Genomic DNA, 19,736 nt, shown 5'->3' on the forward strand with positions numbered 1-19,736 from the left:
TTGACGCACCAGTGGCACGGCTGCCACTAAGTTAGGTCCGGGAGGGGAAAGGAGATCCAGGAGACGGTGGGTGGTGCAGGGTGGAACAGGAGCAAATAGCAAGAAAGCAGATGAGTATGCAACACTAAGAAAAAGGCAGCAAGGTCACAAAAGACGTAGAGGGCACAAAAGGAGGAAAAAAAAGCTGTATAGAATCAGGAAAATGGAGAAAAATTGCGGGTGAGACGAAACAGGCAGAGAGCGCAAAAGGGAAAAGTCTGAGAGAGGATATAAAGGATGGGCCAAGCATGAGTGGATGAGCAAGAAGAGGCAAGAAGCATTGGCAATGCCAATAGGTCTCGCCTATCTGAGATCTGTTGGCTTGTTTGCTTTGCCAGTGTTTCTTAGATAGGTTGCAACATGGCTGAAAGTAAAGAAAAAGAGCTGTATGACCAGTGTTGGATGTGTAAGTAAGATGTCATTGTTTTGCTATTTTTATTTATACAGTTATATTATTTCCTACTAGATCCACTGAGGTATGAAACATTTAAATAAGTAGGGATCTATCTTAGGTCTGATGAAGGCCTCTAACCCATATGTGCAGTACTAGTACTATAGGCAGAAACATGTTGGCAATCATGAGGGTGTATGAATCATAGTACTCACAAGAGAGCCCCCTCATCTTTATAACCTTACCAGGGGTACCCTCACTAAAATTACACTTCTTTGGGCTTACATTAAGGCAATTTTAAAAACATGGATCCCTTCTTCTCTCCAGTATCTCTTTATTAAGAACTCCCTCAAGGAGGAGACTGAGTCTGTCCTGGCAGAACTATCCTACCAGGAAAAGGTATGGTTAACTATGATGAAGCATACCACAATAGAGTGGGTGAGAAATTTCTGGAGCCATTGGGACTCCAAGAGCTGGTTACTGTTATAGGTTGTTGCACTCCTTTTGAAACACTGTTAAATTGTTGTTCACGTTTTGTTTCTTCCTACCACAGCATAGGGCATGAGGGATTGGTGAAACCAATTTACACATCGGCTACCTTCTGCTTCAGTCACTGCACAGAGCCTGCACATGTTGTTCACATCCACCTAAAAGTAGTTCCCTTCTCTTCAGTGACAGTGGTGACTGAAAATGTATTTTCTACGCATTTTTTTTAAATAACTGCTAATTATTTTGCCTGATCCTAGGGTGCCTAGTTAAATGGTGATTTATTTTCATATCCATTTTAAAGTTGTCATGGTAATGGCTTCAGGTGATATTGCAACACCGTAGCTGCCTGTTTACTTTTTAACCATTTTTATTCCGTTTATCAACAAATAGACACACAAAGGTTACATGTTCAAGGTACAGTATAGCGTGTTGCACAAATACAGTGGTTTCAGAATTAGTTGAGTAGCAGGGGAACATAGCCTACAAACTGACTGCTTTGTAGGGAGGTAGAGACAGCAAGGGCGAGGTGAAAAAGGTGGTGGGGTAAGGACCCAAGAAGTAATTATCAGTGGTTGTAAGTCTGGGTGGGAGTTGTTTGGTTGGAAGGGGACAATGGCCAGCCTAACAGGGGTCGAGAGCGAAGCCCCATTTTATCTATCTTATATCACGTGTTTTTGTAAATAAACAGTGGCAATTCCTCCATTAGGGCAGAGGCAGCTGCAAACCTTTTACCAAAAAACAATAATCAATTCTGTTTATTTTTGTTTTTTGGTAAAAGGGCGGGCCCCATGGGTGACAAGCAGTAAGCGCATGTGTGTTTGGCCGGCCGTCTCACATGTGCAGTAAGCTCTCTCCAGCCTAGCAACACAGATGCCGGGCTAGAGAGAGCCTGCACAGGCTCCCAGTCTGCCTGGTAGCGCCCTGACGCTGCTTTGAGTAGCGTCAGGACTGGCCACAGGGCAGGCTGGGAGCTGTGCCTGCAGCAAGGAGACAGAGGAGCGGAGCGCCACGCGGCATTCAGTTAAGTGGTTTAAAAAAAAAAAAAATGTTTTTTTAAATATAACACCTAATTGGAAGCGTGGATGCAATAAATACAATTATTAAGACTTTTCAAATAAACATACGCTTTTTGTTGAAATTAAAAAAATATGGTTAATAAATATTTATTTAATTGAACAACGTAATAAAGTTATTTTAATATTACAAATGTAATAAATGGTAAAGTATATAACTCTTTGTACCTAACCTTTAATACATATCAAAAAGACTAGACTATTAAGCCCTGTCATAGCAGGTCACTTCAACACGCTCACTTCTTGTTCAGCTGCATTAAGGTACTTTCATGCACATTGCGATTTTTCCAGTGAGAGAGATTTTGTTTGGAAGCAAGGCATTGCCGTTATTTTATATTTATAAAGCACAACTTTTCACCTAGGTATCTTGGTGTTTAAAGAAAACATGACTGACAGTATTAAGATGAAAAGAGGGTAAGGTAACTATGAAGTTAAAAAAAAACAAATGGCAAGGGAAATAATTTATAGATCATTGGATACCAACCATGTTTTGAGCAACTTGTGAAATGCTGGGTAGGAGGCCTCATTTCATAGGCTTGTTAGCAAGTTATTGTACTGTTTGACTGCTGCAACCAAAAGAACTCTAGCTCCAAAAGTGGAGACGCTGATCTTGGGAATGATTAATACCTTTAGTTCTTAGGATCACTGTGAGCATGCACAATTTAACTCAAATAAAATGAGGTTGACCTTGGTAGATGATCCTCCAACTCACATAGCGCTACTGTGTCACATGAAATAGGCTCCTTTCACACAGCGAGGAAGACAATGCAAGTTGAGAACACCTCAAGAAAGCAATTTTAACTTGTGTTATGTGTAATGCTAAGCTCAACTGATGACTATCAGGGCTTTAATACCTCCCCATGACATCAGTGGCACCCTTTGAAGGCTGTTTGTTTTTCAAGTGGGGTTAAAGTGGTTCATGGGCATTAACCTGCCTAAAGCCCCACCTCTACCAAAATAGCCACACACTTTAATGACCGGGGAGACAATGGGTTCAAGACCCTGCCCCCGCCTTAGGCCCCGCCCTCTCCAGGTTACCTCCTCTCTCACAGTGAGCTTTATTTGGAAGCTGGTAGATTTGGATGATGCTTTGAAGAGGATGCTACTGCGAACAGCAGTCAAGGCAGGCTGTCAAAGTGGAGGTAATACGATATCTTTTCGAATGGTCAGAAACCACTTAAGTATCCGGATTCTGTGACAATTGCTAATGTTTTGTTAGTTTGTTAGGGTTTCCTGAATCAGAATGATGGCTATGGAAATGTGGGGTTTCTGATTGATGTGTGGAAGAAACTTGATTCCCTTACGTTGATAGAAATGGGTTTTGAAAAACCTTGGCAACCTGATGTCGACGTAGATGCCCAGAATACTTACTGATACTGGGGAAACCCATAACTGCAGTCTCTAGGGATGGACTCTAATTTTCAAAATAGTTTCTGGTGATGAGTAACTCGGTCTTGGTTGGATTTAGTTTCAAGACATGAGTTGACATCCATCATTGCACCATCGCTAATATCAAGGTCTAGCCACAGGAGGAAGATGGCGCTGATCAGGTGGGCTTTTGTGTTGAGTCCAAGACCAAGCTGGAAATCATCCACATACATATAATTCTAAGGCTTAGTAGATTGTAACAGGTTGGCAAAAGATAACATACATATACAAAATAGCAGGGGGAACAAAATCGATTACTTTCAGGCAGCTGATTTTTCTTGTTTACCGGTTAACAGAAACAAAGGAATGGATCATATGTGGTCCTTAATAAAGGACTGGGATGCCAGTTTCCCTAAAATAGGTCAGTATGATGGAGTGGTCGATGAAATTTGTAGCTGGAACAGATCTAAAAGAGCCAAAGCCCCGACACAACCACCACCAACCAGCCTTTTTAAATCATTCATAACCAAGGCAACAGCCAACTTCATCCTCTGGCCTGCGTGATGGCATGCCTATAAGGGTCCAGAATCCTTCATTAAATTGTGGTTGTACTTATACAAGCATTTCCAGCATCTTGCCTTCGCGTGGAAGCAGCAAGATGCAATCGTTCTTAAACAGCTATGATGGATCTACTTGCTCCAAAACAGAGGTACAAGACCACTCTGGCATCACCAAAGCAAAATGTTCCGAGCCCATTTAGGGGAGTATGTATATATATATATTCCTATATATCTGTGATAGCCTATTGATGTCACCAACATGCAGCTAGGTCATGGATTTTTACCAAAGCATGGGACAGTCAGAGGACACTGTGATAGAGGTCATTTATGTTGTTATAAGTAATTTAACAGCAACTTCTAGAAAGGACCAACTAGGGCAGCCATTTAAGTAATATTCTTACCACTTGTGTTCAATGCATAAGGGTAATGTTAAATGACTAGCTATTGTTTACTTCTTATGTGTTTTTTGGGTATCTGTTCTCTGGAACACAATTATGTAGTGAACGGGCAGGATAAATGTATATTCTGAGTTGATTTCCTTGCAACCTTAACAAAGGTTTTTAGGCTTCAATAGTTCTTATAGACTGCAACATTTTCATACAGGAATGCATATGATCACCTTCACCACGGTTCTGTTCTGTATCGAGTTAGTCTACTGGAAGGACCTCCTGTCGGCCTTCTAAAGAAGCTGTTCAACAAGCTGTAAAACACTGAGAATAATGCAGCTGAATAATCACAACCTAAAGACTTTCCTTCCACCATCCCCTTTCCTTAAAATAAATTGCAATGGTTTCCATTCTGCCCTGAATGTGTTTATGTATGTGATATTTGTATAGTGTGAACATAGCCAAAAGGCAGTGAAGCGCTGTGCGGGTCAAGGCAGGCATAAACTCCAAAGTGGCTTGAATTGGAAGCTGGGTTTTGAGAGTATGGCTGGACTGTTACTATGTTTTGTGATGTACTATTCCTGAAAAAGGTTTGATTTTAGCGGTTTTCCAAATTTGATGAGAGTTATGGTGGTTTTGATGGGCACAGGGATGCCATTCCAGATCCTCAGTGCATAAATGGAAATTTTATTCTTGCTTTATACTTTTTTGCACTTGTTAGTCCTTATTGTGATGGTGTCCTGACTGCAGATGTGTTGAGGGTCTCTAGCGGGGGTTAATTTATCAGCAGGTAGACTGGTGTCGGTCATGATGGCTTTGCAGATAATGCAGCTGGTTTTAAATATTTTGTGGGCTGATATGGTGAGGCAGTTCAGTTCTGTAAAAGTATGTGTGATTTAATTTTGTTTCTTTAGGCCCTTCAGTTGATCTGCTGTGCCAGGACGAATAACCTTCAGTGGGACTAGTATGGGGTATGTGAGGATGTGCACCACAGTATTATCGCCATCCAGGGGCAAGAATACAAGAGCTTAAATAGCTATTATGAAGTAATTTTCCGGGAGGAATGTTTTCCCTTTTTTCTGTAGAGAGCTGGTATCAGGCCATCATGATTTTCCTGGCAGTTGTTTCTTTGAGGGAGAAGTTTGTGTCTGGTGTCCCAGTTGAATCCGAGTTACAAGGCACTTGGTGAAAGTTAGGGTTCGAAGTTGTTCAGGTTCGTCCATGTAACTTAGACAGATTTGAATTAGTTATTGCTTGTTCCCAAGGAATAGTAGGAATTATGTCTTAGTATAGTTGAACTTAAGGTAAGTGATGGGCAGCCAAGTCTGGATGAAGTGCAGGCAGTTTTTGAGTATTTGGAAGTCTGAGCAAAGGAGACTTTCAAGTTTTCTAGTTAATGTTGATATTGTTTAAAATTCAACAATCTAGTTTGTGGGACATTCACGCCAATATAAAAAAAGAAGGCTCTTACAACATAACCATTTAAGAAAACTGTGTTTTTCAGCACTGTCTTCTGTGTTAGACTTAATAAAACACAATTTCAGGGACAAAACTCTTGATGCTTAGTCTTAGGAACATGGAGAAATGCGTGCAGATCATAACTGGAAGACAGCGGTCTTTAGTCAGTGGAGTCGTGGTCTTTTGTCAGTCAGTAAGTGCGTCTCCCTAAACTAACCTTGAATACACACTGGGGCCAAAACACTCTAGGATCTTAAATACTAAACTATTTCTGAAGTGAAAAGTGACAAAAGAATGAATGGCTTTGGTAGAAAATACATGTAAAATGTTGCTCAGCTGAAGTTGTATTTATAATTTTACATATCCTAAAATAAAGTGTCTTTTCTTTCTAGGTCTTTTTTTAAGCCTTTCATTTTTGTGCCAAATATTGTGCCTTTGCTAAAGACCATGTCACCAATATTTGGTCCTGAGGACCCGATGAAAAAAAAACCAAGGTTTCAAACCAAGCCTGATCGAAGACACGAACTCTTCATACAGCACGAGATTGTCATGGACATGATGGACAAATCTCAGGTAATGTTCATGTGGCCGATTGTGGAATGCCTTAAACTACCTTTTTGAAACTATTTAGATAAGTTTACCCCTTGTATTCTGCTATTACCAATTAACTCATAGTATGCTTCCCTTATATTTTTTGTACTTCCTTTATTTGGGGACGAGGGGTGCGGCTGAGGTACTGGTACATCAACAGTTCAGTTGTTTGTACATTTGCAAAAGGATATGCTTCAGTTTGAACTACACTTATCTTCCTGATGTTTTATCACATGGTACAACAAATGAGGAGAAGGAAGAGGGTTTTAAAAAGTATTTTAGACACTCGGAGTAGCAACAGCAGGTGTAAATCGCAGATGAAATTAGTTGATTGTTAAGTGAATATTATTACTGTCTTACATATCATTTCATCAGCCACTTTAGCACCAAGAGCGCACCATGCTCAGCACCTTTTATTTCTACAGTGTGTTATTCATGTGGCAACGTGATGGTCCTTACTCACGTGGTTGGGTATGTGTCATCAGTGTACATATCGCTTGAGTGAGATCCTATGAAGCGCCCACCAATCTGAAGGAACTGCTTCTAGGCTTACAGTTATCTTGCACACACCTTAAATATATATGTTCCCCACTGCACTCGTCTACCACTAATGAAACATTATAGATAATGTTTTTGATTATACTTCTTTTAAATTATAACCAACATAAGACAATCTCTCTGTTGGTGGGCCAGTTTTCCACCATACTTCAGAAATACAGACCTGCCCCACTAAGTCTGAATATACCAAGCCCACAAGGATATACCCTGCACCAATACCTGGGGTGCCGGAGCAGTTGCAGGCACCAAGGCATGTTCTTGTCTAGACCAGACACCACCACTTCAAAAGATGACCTGGCTACCGAGGGACAACGGAACAGACTGGGCTGCCCAGAAGAGTGAGCCTACTGTCTCTTTTTCTTCCCACTTTGCACGTCCAACCAAACACCGTGAGCACCTTTGACGCAAATGACCAGCTGACCAAAACCCCCTGCACCCGAGCGCCTGGGAGCAAGCATTGACTGCTTGCTCCGAGGACCCTACACAAACTGAGCCACCCGTTGGGAGCTCCTGGACTTGTCCCCAAGCTCCCTTCTGCAGCCTGTTTCTAAGTGGCCTCCCTCTTCACCATCCTTGCAGTGCCCAAGCCACCCAATCCATCCAGCATCTTTGCACCCTGATTCCACAGGGCAGGTAAAATTGAACTGCTGGTGATCATCGTGACCTTAAACCCCTACCACCCTACGACCTAAAGAGAACCCTGAGATACCTCTGCAAATACGTCTATGCAGTATATGTTTTCTTTTTCCTATTGATAGGCATTACTGCGTAAAAGCACATTTGTGTGATTTACTTACCTCACTCTGCAAAATAATATCTCAAACAGTGCTTACCTAATTCTGAAGACTTTTGTTGTCTAAAACAATATAAAACGTGTTCTTGTTCTTAATTGGTCTTGAGTTCTTCTTGAGTGTGTCTCTCATTTTTGACTGTATCTTCAACAAATGCTTAGCACTACCCTCTGATAAGCCTACACTGCTTGCCCACACTACCAAAAAAGAGAGCATTTAGGGTTATTACTTTGACCTCTGTCAGCCAATAAGGGCTGCCTGTACTATCTGCATAGTGCACCCCTACATTTGGTACACTGCATAGACAGCCTCCTACATTGGTGGTTCAGCGGTGGGATACAAGACTTAGCATGTGCTGATAGCACTTTATCAATAGGTGTTTCCATGAAGAAACCTACAATTGACTTAAATCAAAAATATTCTGTATATGTTTCAATTGTTTCCAAATGTTTAATCTGAACTGTTAGGACCCGTGTTCAGCCCCCCAGTCCAATTGTATTGGAAATCTTAAATGTGTACTAATTAGTTAGGCCTTAAAAGTCTGCTTAAAATGTTTTTCATTTTATAGAAAGGTCCCAACTATAGTAAAACTTGTCAACCTGAGAGGAAAGAGTTGAGGAACTCAACATCACTCCTCACCTGCTTCTTAGTCTGAAGCAACAAAATTACCCAATCAAAGAGTGGGTACCAGTGTAAGAGCTGGGATCCCAAAAAGGCTTGGTGTTTAAATTATAAGACCAGTGGACACCAAACTGGGGACTCTTTCTGTCCCAGACAGGCTTCTACTAGTGCACCCCCTAACCCCACCTCTACTGGGGTGGCGAGTCTCCAGATGGGATCTCTGATGTGACCTGACCATTCTAGAGAGCACACTGAAGTTAATTTAATCTCTGAGGGTGGGGTGATGTAGCTGCCCTAGCTATCTGGTCCAGTTACCTGGAGAAATACAGCCAAAAGCCACATATCACCGTGGATGAAGTAGAAGTACTGAGGCACAGGGGCAAGTGTCACCATGATGACTGAAAAACTGGTATCCCCAGAACAATACCTGACTGGACAGACATATCTAGTCACCAGTGCTGAGAACAATACCAAGGTCCATCCCATGGCAATGGTGACCTTAGAATGGGGAGGGGTGTCTGGCCAAAAGAAGGTGGTTGTGTCCTCTGCAATGCCAGTCCAGTGTCTGCTAGGAAATGATCTGGAGACCTCAGCATGTGCTGAGGTAGAGATGAAAAGCCATGCTGGGAATACCGTAGTGGGTGTGTGTGAAAACTAGAGCACAGTGCAAAGGTCAGAGTGAAAAAGAGGAGTTGGAGCCTGGAAGAATAGCCCAACCCTCCAAGAGAAAAGGCAAGAAGTCTGCGAAAAGAACTTCAGAGGAGACAAAAGCTCAGATCCCCTCTCCACAGGGAGTAGAGCTATCAGCCCGTGAGGGAACTGAGCCCTAGGAATTTAGGCTTTAAACGGCAGAGCTCCTAGCCCCAGGAGGACACTCTAGGGAAGATCTTTGCCAGGGACAGAGGACCTGTCGCAGTCTTGAGGCCTGAAGCAGCAAGCTGCTGACCAGGAAAAGGGAGATGTCAGTGGCTCCCACAGGACCTATTGGGAGGAGGGACTGCTTTACACTGAGGCCAGAGACTCCAAACCTGGTGCCAATAGGAGAGTGGTAGTGCCTCAGCAGTACAGTCAGTTCTTACTTATATTATCAAGACATTCGCCTTAGCTGGGCATCTTAATCAGACAAAGACTTGGAGTAGGTTAGTCAACCACTTCTACTGGCCACGTATGTTCCAGAAGGTAAAGGAGTGTTGCAGCTCCTGTGTCACCTGTCAAGCTAGTGCAAAGATAGGTATCAAACCAAAGCCCCCCTTAATTCCACTTCCATGAGATGAGGTACCCTTTGAAAGGGTATGGATTGACATTGTTAGTCTCCTTGACCCTCAAACAGCACCAGGAAACAGATTTATACTGATGGTAGTGGATCATGCCACCACGTATTCCCCTTAGGACTGCTACTGCCCCTGCAGTTGCCAGAGCCCTCCTGAGTATCTTTACCAGAGTGGGCTTCCCTAAGGAGGTGGTTATCAGACAGAAGTAGTACCTTCATGTCTGCATACCTAACAACAATGTGGAAGGGAAGTGGTGTGACTTATAAGTTCACTACCCCATACCACCCACAAACAAATGATCTAGTTGAGAGATTCAACAAGACCATGAAAGGTATGATCATGGGACTTCCTGAAAAACTCAGGAGATGGGTTATCCTTTTGTCGTCCTTGCTTTTCGCCTACAGAGAAGTACCAAAGAACAGAATGGGATTTAGTCCCTTTGAGCTTTTGTTTGGCAATTCTGTTAGGGGACCACTGAGTCGAGTGAGGGAAGGCTAAGAGGCCTCTCAGAGAACCCAAATTGGACACTGTGGACTGTGCTTGGCCTTCGCTCCAGAATGGCTGAGTGCATGGAGAAGGCAAATAAAAACGTTGAGGCAAGCCTTGGGCTCCAGAAGCAATGGGTTGACCAAAAGGCTGCACTAGTAGAGTACCACCAGGGCAGAAGGTTTGGGTTTTGGAGCCTGTGGCACACAGGGGCCTCCAGGACAAATGGCGTGGACCCTACCCTATCCTTGAGAGAAAAGGAGAGGTCACATATTTGGTGCACCTTGGCACTCCCAGGAGCGCTCACAGGGTCCTCCATGTGGACCGTCTTAACCCCTACCATGATAGGGCTGATGTGACTATGCTAATGGTCACTGATGGGGATTAGGAAGAAGAGTGAACCTCTCCCTCACCTCCTCTCCTGCAGCCCTGCTCATGGGTCTGGTGACAGCAGACTGACTGCAGGCAAGTCCTAATACAGTATACTGGGCTTTTCTTTGATCGCTGGCCAGACCACCTGGCGTACACATGTTGTGGGCACTGGGGACAACCTACCAGTCAAAAGCAAATTCTACAGGCAGTATGATCAAGTCAGAGCTGAGGTCAGCAAGATGCTGAAACTACGGGTGATTGAGCCCATTGAATGTCCATGAGCCAGCCCACTGGTCTTAGTCCCCAAACCTCATTCCAACGAAGGTAAACCAGAGCTGAGGTTTTGTGTGGACTACAGGGGACTCAATGCTGTCACTAAGACGGATGCCAGTCCCATTCCAAGGGAGGACCATCTAATTGACAGGTTAGGGTTAGCCAAGTTTCTCAGTAGTTTTGATTTAACATCAGAGTACTGACAGATTGGTTTGAACCCCAGGATGCAACAAAAAGGTCGCATTCTTGACTATAGATGGACATTACCAGTTCACTGTAATGCCATTTGGGTTAAAGAATGCCCCTGCCACCTTCCAAAAGTTGCTGAACAAAGTCCTTTAGTGCAGCATATCTAATCTTCCACCTGGTAGGATCACCTGATCCATCTTGGAAAGGTCCTTGAGGCCATGCAGCATGTAGGACTCACTATCAAGGCAAGCAAGTGCCAGATACGGCTGGGTTCTGTTGTATATGGAGGCCAAGTTAAACACTTACAGCCCAAGATCCAGACCGTTCTGGACTGGGAGGTTCCAATAACCCAGACCCAAGCCAGCACATTCCTTGGCTTGACTGAGTACTACAGGAGGTTTGTGAAGGGATAGGGCACTATTGTCACACCCATCACAGAACTCACCTCCAAAAAGCAGCTAAAGAAAGTACACTGAACTGTGAGCTGTCAAATTGCTTTTGACACTCTGTAGGAAGCAATGTGCTCAACGCTCATTATGAAAGCTCAAGATTATACAAAGTAGTTCATTGTGCAGACAGATGGCTCTGAGCATGGCACCAACGTTGATCGCCAGGACCAGCCTGTTGCTTTTTATGAGCCTGAAGTTACTCCCCAGAAAATAGTGTTGGAGTGCCAGTGAGAGGGAAGCATTTGCTGTGGTTTGATCCCTGAAGAAGCTGAGACGACCATACTTGTTTGGTACTCACTTCATTGTTCAAACTGACCACAGGCCTCTCAGATAGTTGATGCAAATGAAGGGGGAGAATCCTAAACTGTTGAGGTGGTCCATCTACCAACTGGGTATGGACTTTACAGTGGAACACAGACCTGGGACTTACCATTCTAATGCAGATGGCCTTTCCACTTAGACAATGAAGACTCTCTTGGGAATGGTTAGTCTTGTTTCTTTTCGTTTGGGGGTTTGTGTAGGAACGTTCCCTGAAACGAGGTAAAAGGTTGAATTTTATACAATTGTCACACACTTTAGCACCCCTCTAAGGCCCTAGTAAATGGCAGCCCTAGTGCCTAGGGCCTGGGTACTAAAGAGGGCCCCTAAGGGCTGCAACATGTACTATGCCACTCAAAGGGACCCCCCCACAATTTGCATGCAGACTGCCATTGCGGACTGCGTGTCATGGTGCAAACCATGAGTGAAAACATGACATGGCTGTGAGAAAGTAGCCTCTTTCTAGCCTTGTTACCCCCACATTTGGCCTGTTTGTGAGTGTATGTCAGGGTGTTTTCACTGTCTCACTGGGATCCTGCTAGCCAGGGCCCAGTGCTCATAGTGAAAACCCTATGTTTTCAGTATGTTTGTTATGTGTCACTGGGACCCTGCTAGTCAGGACCCCAGTGCTCATAAGTTTTTTGACCTATAGGTATGTGTTCCCTGTGTGATGCCTAACTGTCTCACTGAGGCTCTGCTAACCAGAACCTCAGTGGTTATGCTCTCTCTTTACAAATTGTCACTAACAGGCTAGTGACCAATTTTACCAATTTACATTGGCATACTGGAACACCCTTATAATTCCCTAGTATATGGTACTGAGGTACCCAGGGTATTGGGGTTCCAGGAGATCCCTATGGGCTGCAGCATTTCTTTTGTCACCCATAGGGAGCTCTGACAATTCTTACACAGGCCTGCCACTGCAGCCTGAGTGAAATAACGTCCACGTTATTTCACAGCCATTTTACACTGCACTTAAGTAACTTATAAGTCACCTATATGTCTAACCTTTACCTGGTAAAGGTTGGGTGCTAAGTTACTTAGTGTGTGGGCACCCTGGCACTAGCCAAGGTGCCCCCACATTGTTCAGGGTCAATTCCCCGGACTTTGTGAGTGCGGGAACACCATTACACGTGTGCACTACACATAGGTCAATACCTTTGTGTAGCTTCACAATGGTAACTCCGAATATGGCCATGTAACATGTCTAAGATCATGGAATTGCCCCCTCTATGCCATCCTGGCATTGTTGGCACAATCCCATGATCCCACGGGTCTGTAGCACAGACTCCGGGTACTGCCAAACTGCCTTTTCAGGGGTTTCACTGCAGCTGCTGCTGCTGCCAACCCCTCAGACAGGTTTCTGCCCTCCTGGGGTCCAGCCAGGCTTGGCCCAGGAAGGCAGAACAAAGGACTTCCTCAGAGAGAGGGTGTTACACCCTCTCCCTTTGGAAAATGGTGTTAAGGCAGGGGAGGAGTAGCCTCCCCCAGCCTCTGGAAATGCTTTCATGGGCACACATGGTGCCCATTTCTGCATAAGCCAGTCTACACCGGTTCAGGGACCCCTCAGCCCTGCTCTGGCGTGAAACTGGACAAAGGAAAGGGGAGTGACCACTCCCCTGACCTGCAACTCCCCTGGGAGGTGCCCAGAGCTCCTCCAGTGTGCTCCAGACCTCTGCCATCTTGGAAACAGAGGTGCTGCTGGCACACTGGACTGCTCTGAGTGGCCAGGGCCAGCAGGTGACGTCAGACTCCTTCTGATAGGCTCCTTTAGGTGTTGCTAGCCTATCTTCTCACCTAAGTAGCCAAACCCTCTTTTCTGGCTATTTAGGGTCTCTGCTTTGGGGATTTCCTTAGATAACGAATGCAAGAGCTCATCCGAGTTCCTCTGCATCTCTCTCTCTTCACCTTCTGCCAAGGAATCGACTGCTGACCGCTCTGGAGGCCTGCAAAACTGCGAAGTAGCGAAGACGACTACTGCAACTCTGTAACACTGATCCTGCCGCCTTCTCGACTGCTTTCCTGGTGGTGCGTGCTGTGGGGGTAGTCTGCCTCCTCTCTGCACTAGAAGCTCCGAAGAAATCTCCTGTGGGTCGACGGAATCGTCCCCCTGCAACTGCAGGCACCAAAGCCCCTGGGTCTCCTTTCAGCACGACGAGCGAGGTCCCTTGAATCCAGCAAATCTGTCCAAGTGACTCCCACAGTCCAGTGACTCTTCAGTCCAAGTTTGGTGGAGGTAAGTCCTTGCCTCCCCACGCCAGACTGCATTGCTGGGAACCGCGTCTTTTGCAGCTACTCCGGCTCCTGTGCACTTTCCGAGGGAATCCTTTGTGCACAGCCAAGCCTGGGTCCACGGCACTCTAACCTGCATTGCACGACCTCCTGAGTTGTCCTCCGGCGGCGTGGGACTCCTTTGTGCAACTTCGGGTGAGCACCACTTCGTAGTGCCTGGTCCGGCACTTCTGCGGGTGCTGCCTGCTTCTGAGAGGGCTTCTTGTCTTGCTGGGCGCCCCCTCTGTCCCCTGACGCAATTGGCGACATCCTGGTCCCTCCTGGGCCACAGCAGCATCCAAAAACCCTAACCGCACGACTTGCAGCTAGCAAGGCTTGTTTGCGGTCTTCTTCAGGAAAACACTTCTACACGACTCTCCACGGCGTGGGACATCCATCCTCCAAAGGGGAAGTTTCTAGCCCTTGTCGTTCCTGCAGAATCCTCAGCTTCTACTGCCTAGTAGCAGCTTCTTTGCACCCACAGCTGGCATTTCCTGGGCATCTGCCCACTCTCGACTTGGTCGTGACTTTTGGACTTGGTCCCCTTGTTCCACAGGTACCCTCGTCTGGAAATCCATCGTTGTTGCATTCCTGGTTTTGGTCTTTCCTGCAGAATTCCCCTATCACGACTTCTGTGCTCTTTGGGGAACTTTAGTGCACTTTGCACTCACTTTTCAGGGTCTTGGGGTGGGCTATTTTTCTAACCCTCACTGTTTTCTTACAGTCCCAGCGACCCTCTACAAGGTCACATAGGTTTGGGGTCCATTCGTGGTTCGCATTCCACTTTTGGAGTATATGGTTTGTGTTGCCCCTATCCCTATGTGTCCCCATTGCATCCTATTGTAACTATACATTGTTTGCACTGTTTTCTAATACTATACTGCATATTTTTGGTATTGTGTACATATATCTTGTGTATATTTGCTATCCTCATACTGAGGGTACTCACTGAGATACTTTGGCATATTGTCATAAAAATAAAGTACCTTTATTTTTAGTATATCTGTGTATTGTGTTTTCTTATGATATTGTGCATATGACACTAGTGGTACTGTAGGAGCTTCACTCGTCTCCTAGTTCAGCCTAAGCTGCTCTGCTAAGCTACCATTATCTATCAGCCTAAGCTGCTAGACACCCTATACACTAATAAGGGATACCTGGGCCTGGTGCAAGGTGCAAGTACCCCTTGGTACTCACTACAAGCCAGTCCAGCCTCCTACAATGGCACACTCAATGTGTGCCATGCCAAAATCACTGCATATAATATATGTAAATCACCCCTACAGAAGGCCTTAGAGCCCCAAGGCAGGGTGCATTATATTTTATGTGAGGTCATATCTGCATGAGCAGATATGCCCCTGTCAGGCCTAGTTCATTTGCTAGATATTGTAAGTGAACCGGGAAGCCATCCTAAGGTATGTATTGGGCACTGGTCATTACGAGTTTCCCAGCTACATAATGGCTTCACTGAACCTATGGTGTTTGGTACCTTACACCTTGCCTTAATAAACCCATACTGACGCCAGTATTGGATTTATTGTGAAATGCAAACAGAGGGCACCTTACAGGTGCCCACTGAAACCTACTAGTCCTCTAGTGTGTTGGCTGACTGGTATTGACCAACCTGCCATCACAGATGAGTTTCTGCCCATCTGGAGGCGAGACCCGTCGCTCTCAGAAGCCATAAGCAATTCCTGCTCCAGAGGAAGGCGTTGTCACCTCCTCCTGCAGGATGGCTAGTGAATCTGCATGCCAAGCCAAGGACTTCAAAGTCCCTGCCGCCTTTGATACGCAACCTTGGCTTTCCAGACCTGGGAGAGACCAACCACTGCCCTGAGGCCCATATGACACTAGGATAGGTGGGAAATTAGCTATGCAAGCAGGCGTGTTGCACCCCCTAGAGTGATGTGTTCCACAAAGGAAAGGTTCCACCATCTTGTGTTTGGTGGAATGGGGAATTCTGGGACCGGGTTATATCCACTCCCCCCAGGAAGTGCTCATATAGTCACCCAAGGGGTAAGTAGCCCATTGGCTACTACCCTAGACTCCCCTAAATTGAGTATTTAGGTGGCCGCCTGACACACAGAACTTACATTCATCTGAATGAAGAAGAAGTAGGGCAAAGAAGAGCTGACCAACGCAAGAACTGTGGACCAGACTGGACTTTTGACACCAAATACTGCCTACCTGCTGCTGTCCCGACAGTCGTCCGGACCGACTCGTCCTACAGCTGTGCATCTCCCAAAAGCCTGGGAGAGCTACCAGCACTTCGCAAACCAGCCAGCATCTCCCTTGGAGTGGAGGAGCCAATTCCCTGCAACCGGCAGGCACCAACTCTGATGTCCTGTCTACTAATCTGCTGACCAGGCTCACCGATGCAGCAGTCACGCAGGAGGAGGTTATCGTGCTCCAGAAGGACAGACTTGCCTCCTGACCATGTTTGGAGAGGCCAAGCACACCAGGAGTCTCCCTACACCAGACACCACAGTTTCAAAAGACGACCCATCGACTGACGTCGCAACTGATGAGGCTGCCCACAGGAGTGGCCCTCCTGTTTTTCTTCCCCCTCTGAAGGTCCAACCAAACACCATGAGTGCCTTTGACGCACAGGACCGGCCGACCAAAACTCCCTGCACCCGAGACCGTGGCCTTGGTCCACAACTGTGATTGTGCCCCTTTGCTCCCAGTACCCTCACCAACTGAACCACTGGTTCGGAGCCCCCAGACTTGCCTTTAAGTCCCCCTCTGCAGTCTGTTTCTAGATGCCCACCCCCCTCTTTGCCGACCATGCAGTACATAAGGCAACCGACCCATCCAGCACCTCTGCACGTGGATTCTCCAGGGCAGGTGAAATTAAACTGCTGGTGGTTCTCGTGACCTAGCTCCCTTAGCAGTCTACGACCTAATGGGGACCATCAAGATACCTCTGCAAATAATTGTTCCCATTGAAAGCCATTACCACGTAAAAGTGCATTTGTGTGATTTACTTACCTCACTGTGCAAAATAATATCTCAAACAGTACTTAACTAATTCTGAACATTTGTGGTGCCTAAAATAATAGAAAAGTTATTTTCTAAATTGGTCTGTTTCTTTTTGAGTGTGTGTCTCATTTATTTTGCCTTTGTGTTTTCAACAAATGCCTAGCACTACCCTATGCTAAGGCTAACTGCTCGCCCACACTACAACAAAAGAGAGCATTTAGTATTATCACTTTAACTCTGTTGGCCAATAAGGGTCGCCTGTACTATCTGCATAGTGTACCCCTACATTTGGTACACTGCATAGTTAGCCAGCTTCCTACAACCCTTTTCTCTGATAATAGATGTGCATAGTAGGGTGTAAGAAGGGATTATACCCTACTCTCAACTCATAAAAAGCCACTGGGAGTAAATACTTCACTCTGACAAACACCATCTCCAGTAATACTCCTTCCTACTATAGCACGTGTGCGTACTACAGTGTATTCAAAGATCACCTGCTCCTTTTTACTGTTAATGATCCTGCAAGAGTCTTGCGAGATTGTAACTATTTTAGAAAATGGGAATTAACCATCTACTCATCCTAGTACTTATCTGTTACACACTCCCTCTCAAAAACAATGACCTCACTACGTATTCCTACTAATGGAGAGCATTCAGAACTCCTCTACCATTTTTTACTAATAGTCCTGCAAGATTGTAAAAATTAGTTTAAAACAATATACATTTATGTACTTCACAGTAGTTATCCCTTCGACACCTCATCTCTAAACGTAGAGGGACAGCATGCCTTTCTGCTGCCTCCTTACATATATTTTTTTCATCTTTTCCACAACACCTCAAAGTTTTCACAGTAAACTGGAGTGGCCGCTATTTCATTTCTAACATTCCAACAGCCAGCCAACCAGAGCACGTGCCAGAGCATCTCGCTCCTGCGAGAGCATCAAGGATCACAGAAAAACACTTGACCAATCAGAGGGCTCTATTTTTGAATTTGCAATCTCACATGGTACCCATGGGAGTCTCGCAAGCCCAAATATACAATTCTTTTTTACCCTTAATTTCTCAAAAACTAATAAATAGATTTACACTAAATCACAAAAAGCACAATCTGCGGACCAAGATCTAGCTTCTTGCAGAGCTTGGCATTATTCAGGTTAGTTTTTGCTGTAGCCATGTCTAAAAACATCTATGGAAAGTACAAGGTTTTTTAAAATGTTTTGGTACTCTTGGTGGGGGTGAGGCTACAGGAGAGTTGGCCCAAACCATGTTTTCACCATGCAATTTCCCAATAGGTATTTTAGACACGACTACAGCCCAAACCGCTGGACAGAATGACACCAACTTTGGCAGAAAGCTTGATCTTGGTCAAGAAAGGTCGCTTTTTGTAATTTGATGTAGATCTCTAAAGAAAAAAAGATTTATGTATATCTAGAGATGCAGATCCACCGCAGCGGAACCGCAGATCCACATGCAAACAGCAATGCTTTGATTGGCTGATCGCAACCTGACAGCAAGGTTGTAGCCACCCTTTTGTGTATCGCCACTCAGTTTGGGGTCAGGAGGAGGTGGAGGGGGAATACAATTTAAAATTGATAAAAAGGGTCAGGGTAGAGGACCCAATGAGGCTGATGGAGGGGTCTATTAGGGACTCCTCTTGGGTAAGAAACTGCCTTAAAATGTTTTTTAGGGGGGGCACAAGGCTATTTACCCCAGAAATTAAATCAGTCATGACATCTTCTATGATATAATGATCATATCATTACATATTGGCAATAAAATTATGGAAGAGAAAACTGTGCATAGGGGATCCGCAAGTTATATTTACCTTGGGGCATGAGTTATAGTTTCTTGAGAGAAGTATAGCTATAGCTGCTGAATTTCTATGGTTTTGTGTGTAAAAACTGAACCCAACTATAACGTCCACTTAGTCTTTAGTTTTTTTCTGTGTCTATGCATATATTTATGTTCGACTGCAGATGCACATGCTTTGTTTAAGTCCGCCTTCTAGTGTTGGGCTTGGAGTGTTACAAGTTGTTTTTCTTTGAAGAACGTTTTCAAGTCACAAGATCGAGTGACTCCTCTCGGCGATAGTGCGCATGGGCATCGAGTCCTTTGTTAGATTGTCTTCATTCCGCCGTGTTTCCTCTCACTCCGGTAGAGCTCAGTTCGGTACTATCTGAACTTCTCTCGTCTTTTCTATAAACGTCGGTATAGTTCTCGATAGCGTTTTCCAAACTTACATTCGATCCGATTGTAATTGTTGGGGTCGATTAAACGCCCTTTACCAGCGACGTTGATCTTTTTGGGCCTACTTTGATGCCTGGTAGTCGAACAATGTCAGGCTGATGGAACGGATTCTGTTTCGCTTTTGCCCTCGGTGTCATGCCAAGTTTCTATACACCGATCAGCACTCTGTGTGCAATCTCTGTCTTTCTCCGAATCACAGAGAAGAAAGCTGTGAAGCTTGTCGATCCTTTCATTCGAAGAAGACTCTTAGGGATCAAAGAGCACGTCGGTTGGAGATGGCATCCATGTCGTAGGAGCAAACGCCCGACATCTTCGGGGAAGAACACACATAAGAAGAATTGGCTCAACTCACAACAGTTTCTATCACAGACTCTGATTCTGATCGAGTTTCCGATGGCGACAGTCAATCCATCCCACCAGCGCAGTATATGAGTAAATCAGTCCTTTCCACCAACAAAAAACAGCCAAAAAGACTTCAGCACCGCTCTTGAGTCCCCCACTGCTTAACAGCCATGGTCGGACTCGAAAAATACAATCGGATGACCAACCCTCA

At 45.1% G+C, this 19,736-nt stretch overlaps 1 protein-coding gene across 3 annotated transcripts in view; it reads left to right on the top strand.

Annotated features, from left to right (window-relative positions):
* Positions 1-19,736, top strand: part of SCRN3 (secernin 3) — a 196,992-nt gene that overhangs the window by 127,548 nt on the left and 49,708 nt on the right. For all 3 annotated transcript variants that reach the window (XM_069225372.1, XM_069225371.1, XM_069225373.1), the window contains exon 7: positions 6,157-6,337. In XM_069225372.1, coding sequence (XP_069081473.1) covers positions 6,157-6,337 — 181 coding nt within the window. The remainder of the gene's footprint in view (positions 1-6,156; positions 6,338-19,736) is intronic.

Source organism: Pleurodeles waltl, chromosome 3_1 (genome assembly GCF_031143425.1).
Source record: "Pleurodeles waltl isolate 20211129_DDA chromosome 3_1, aPleWal1.hap1.20221129, whole genome shotgun sequence".
Lineage (NCBI taxonomy): Eukaryota > Metazoa > Chordata > Amphibia > Caudata > Salamandridae > Pleurodeles > Pleurodeles waltl.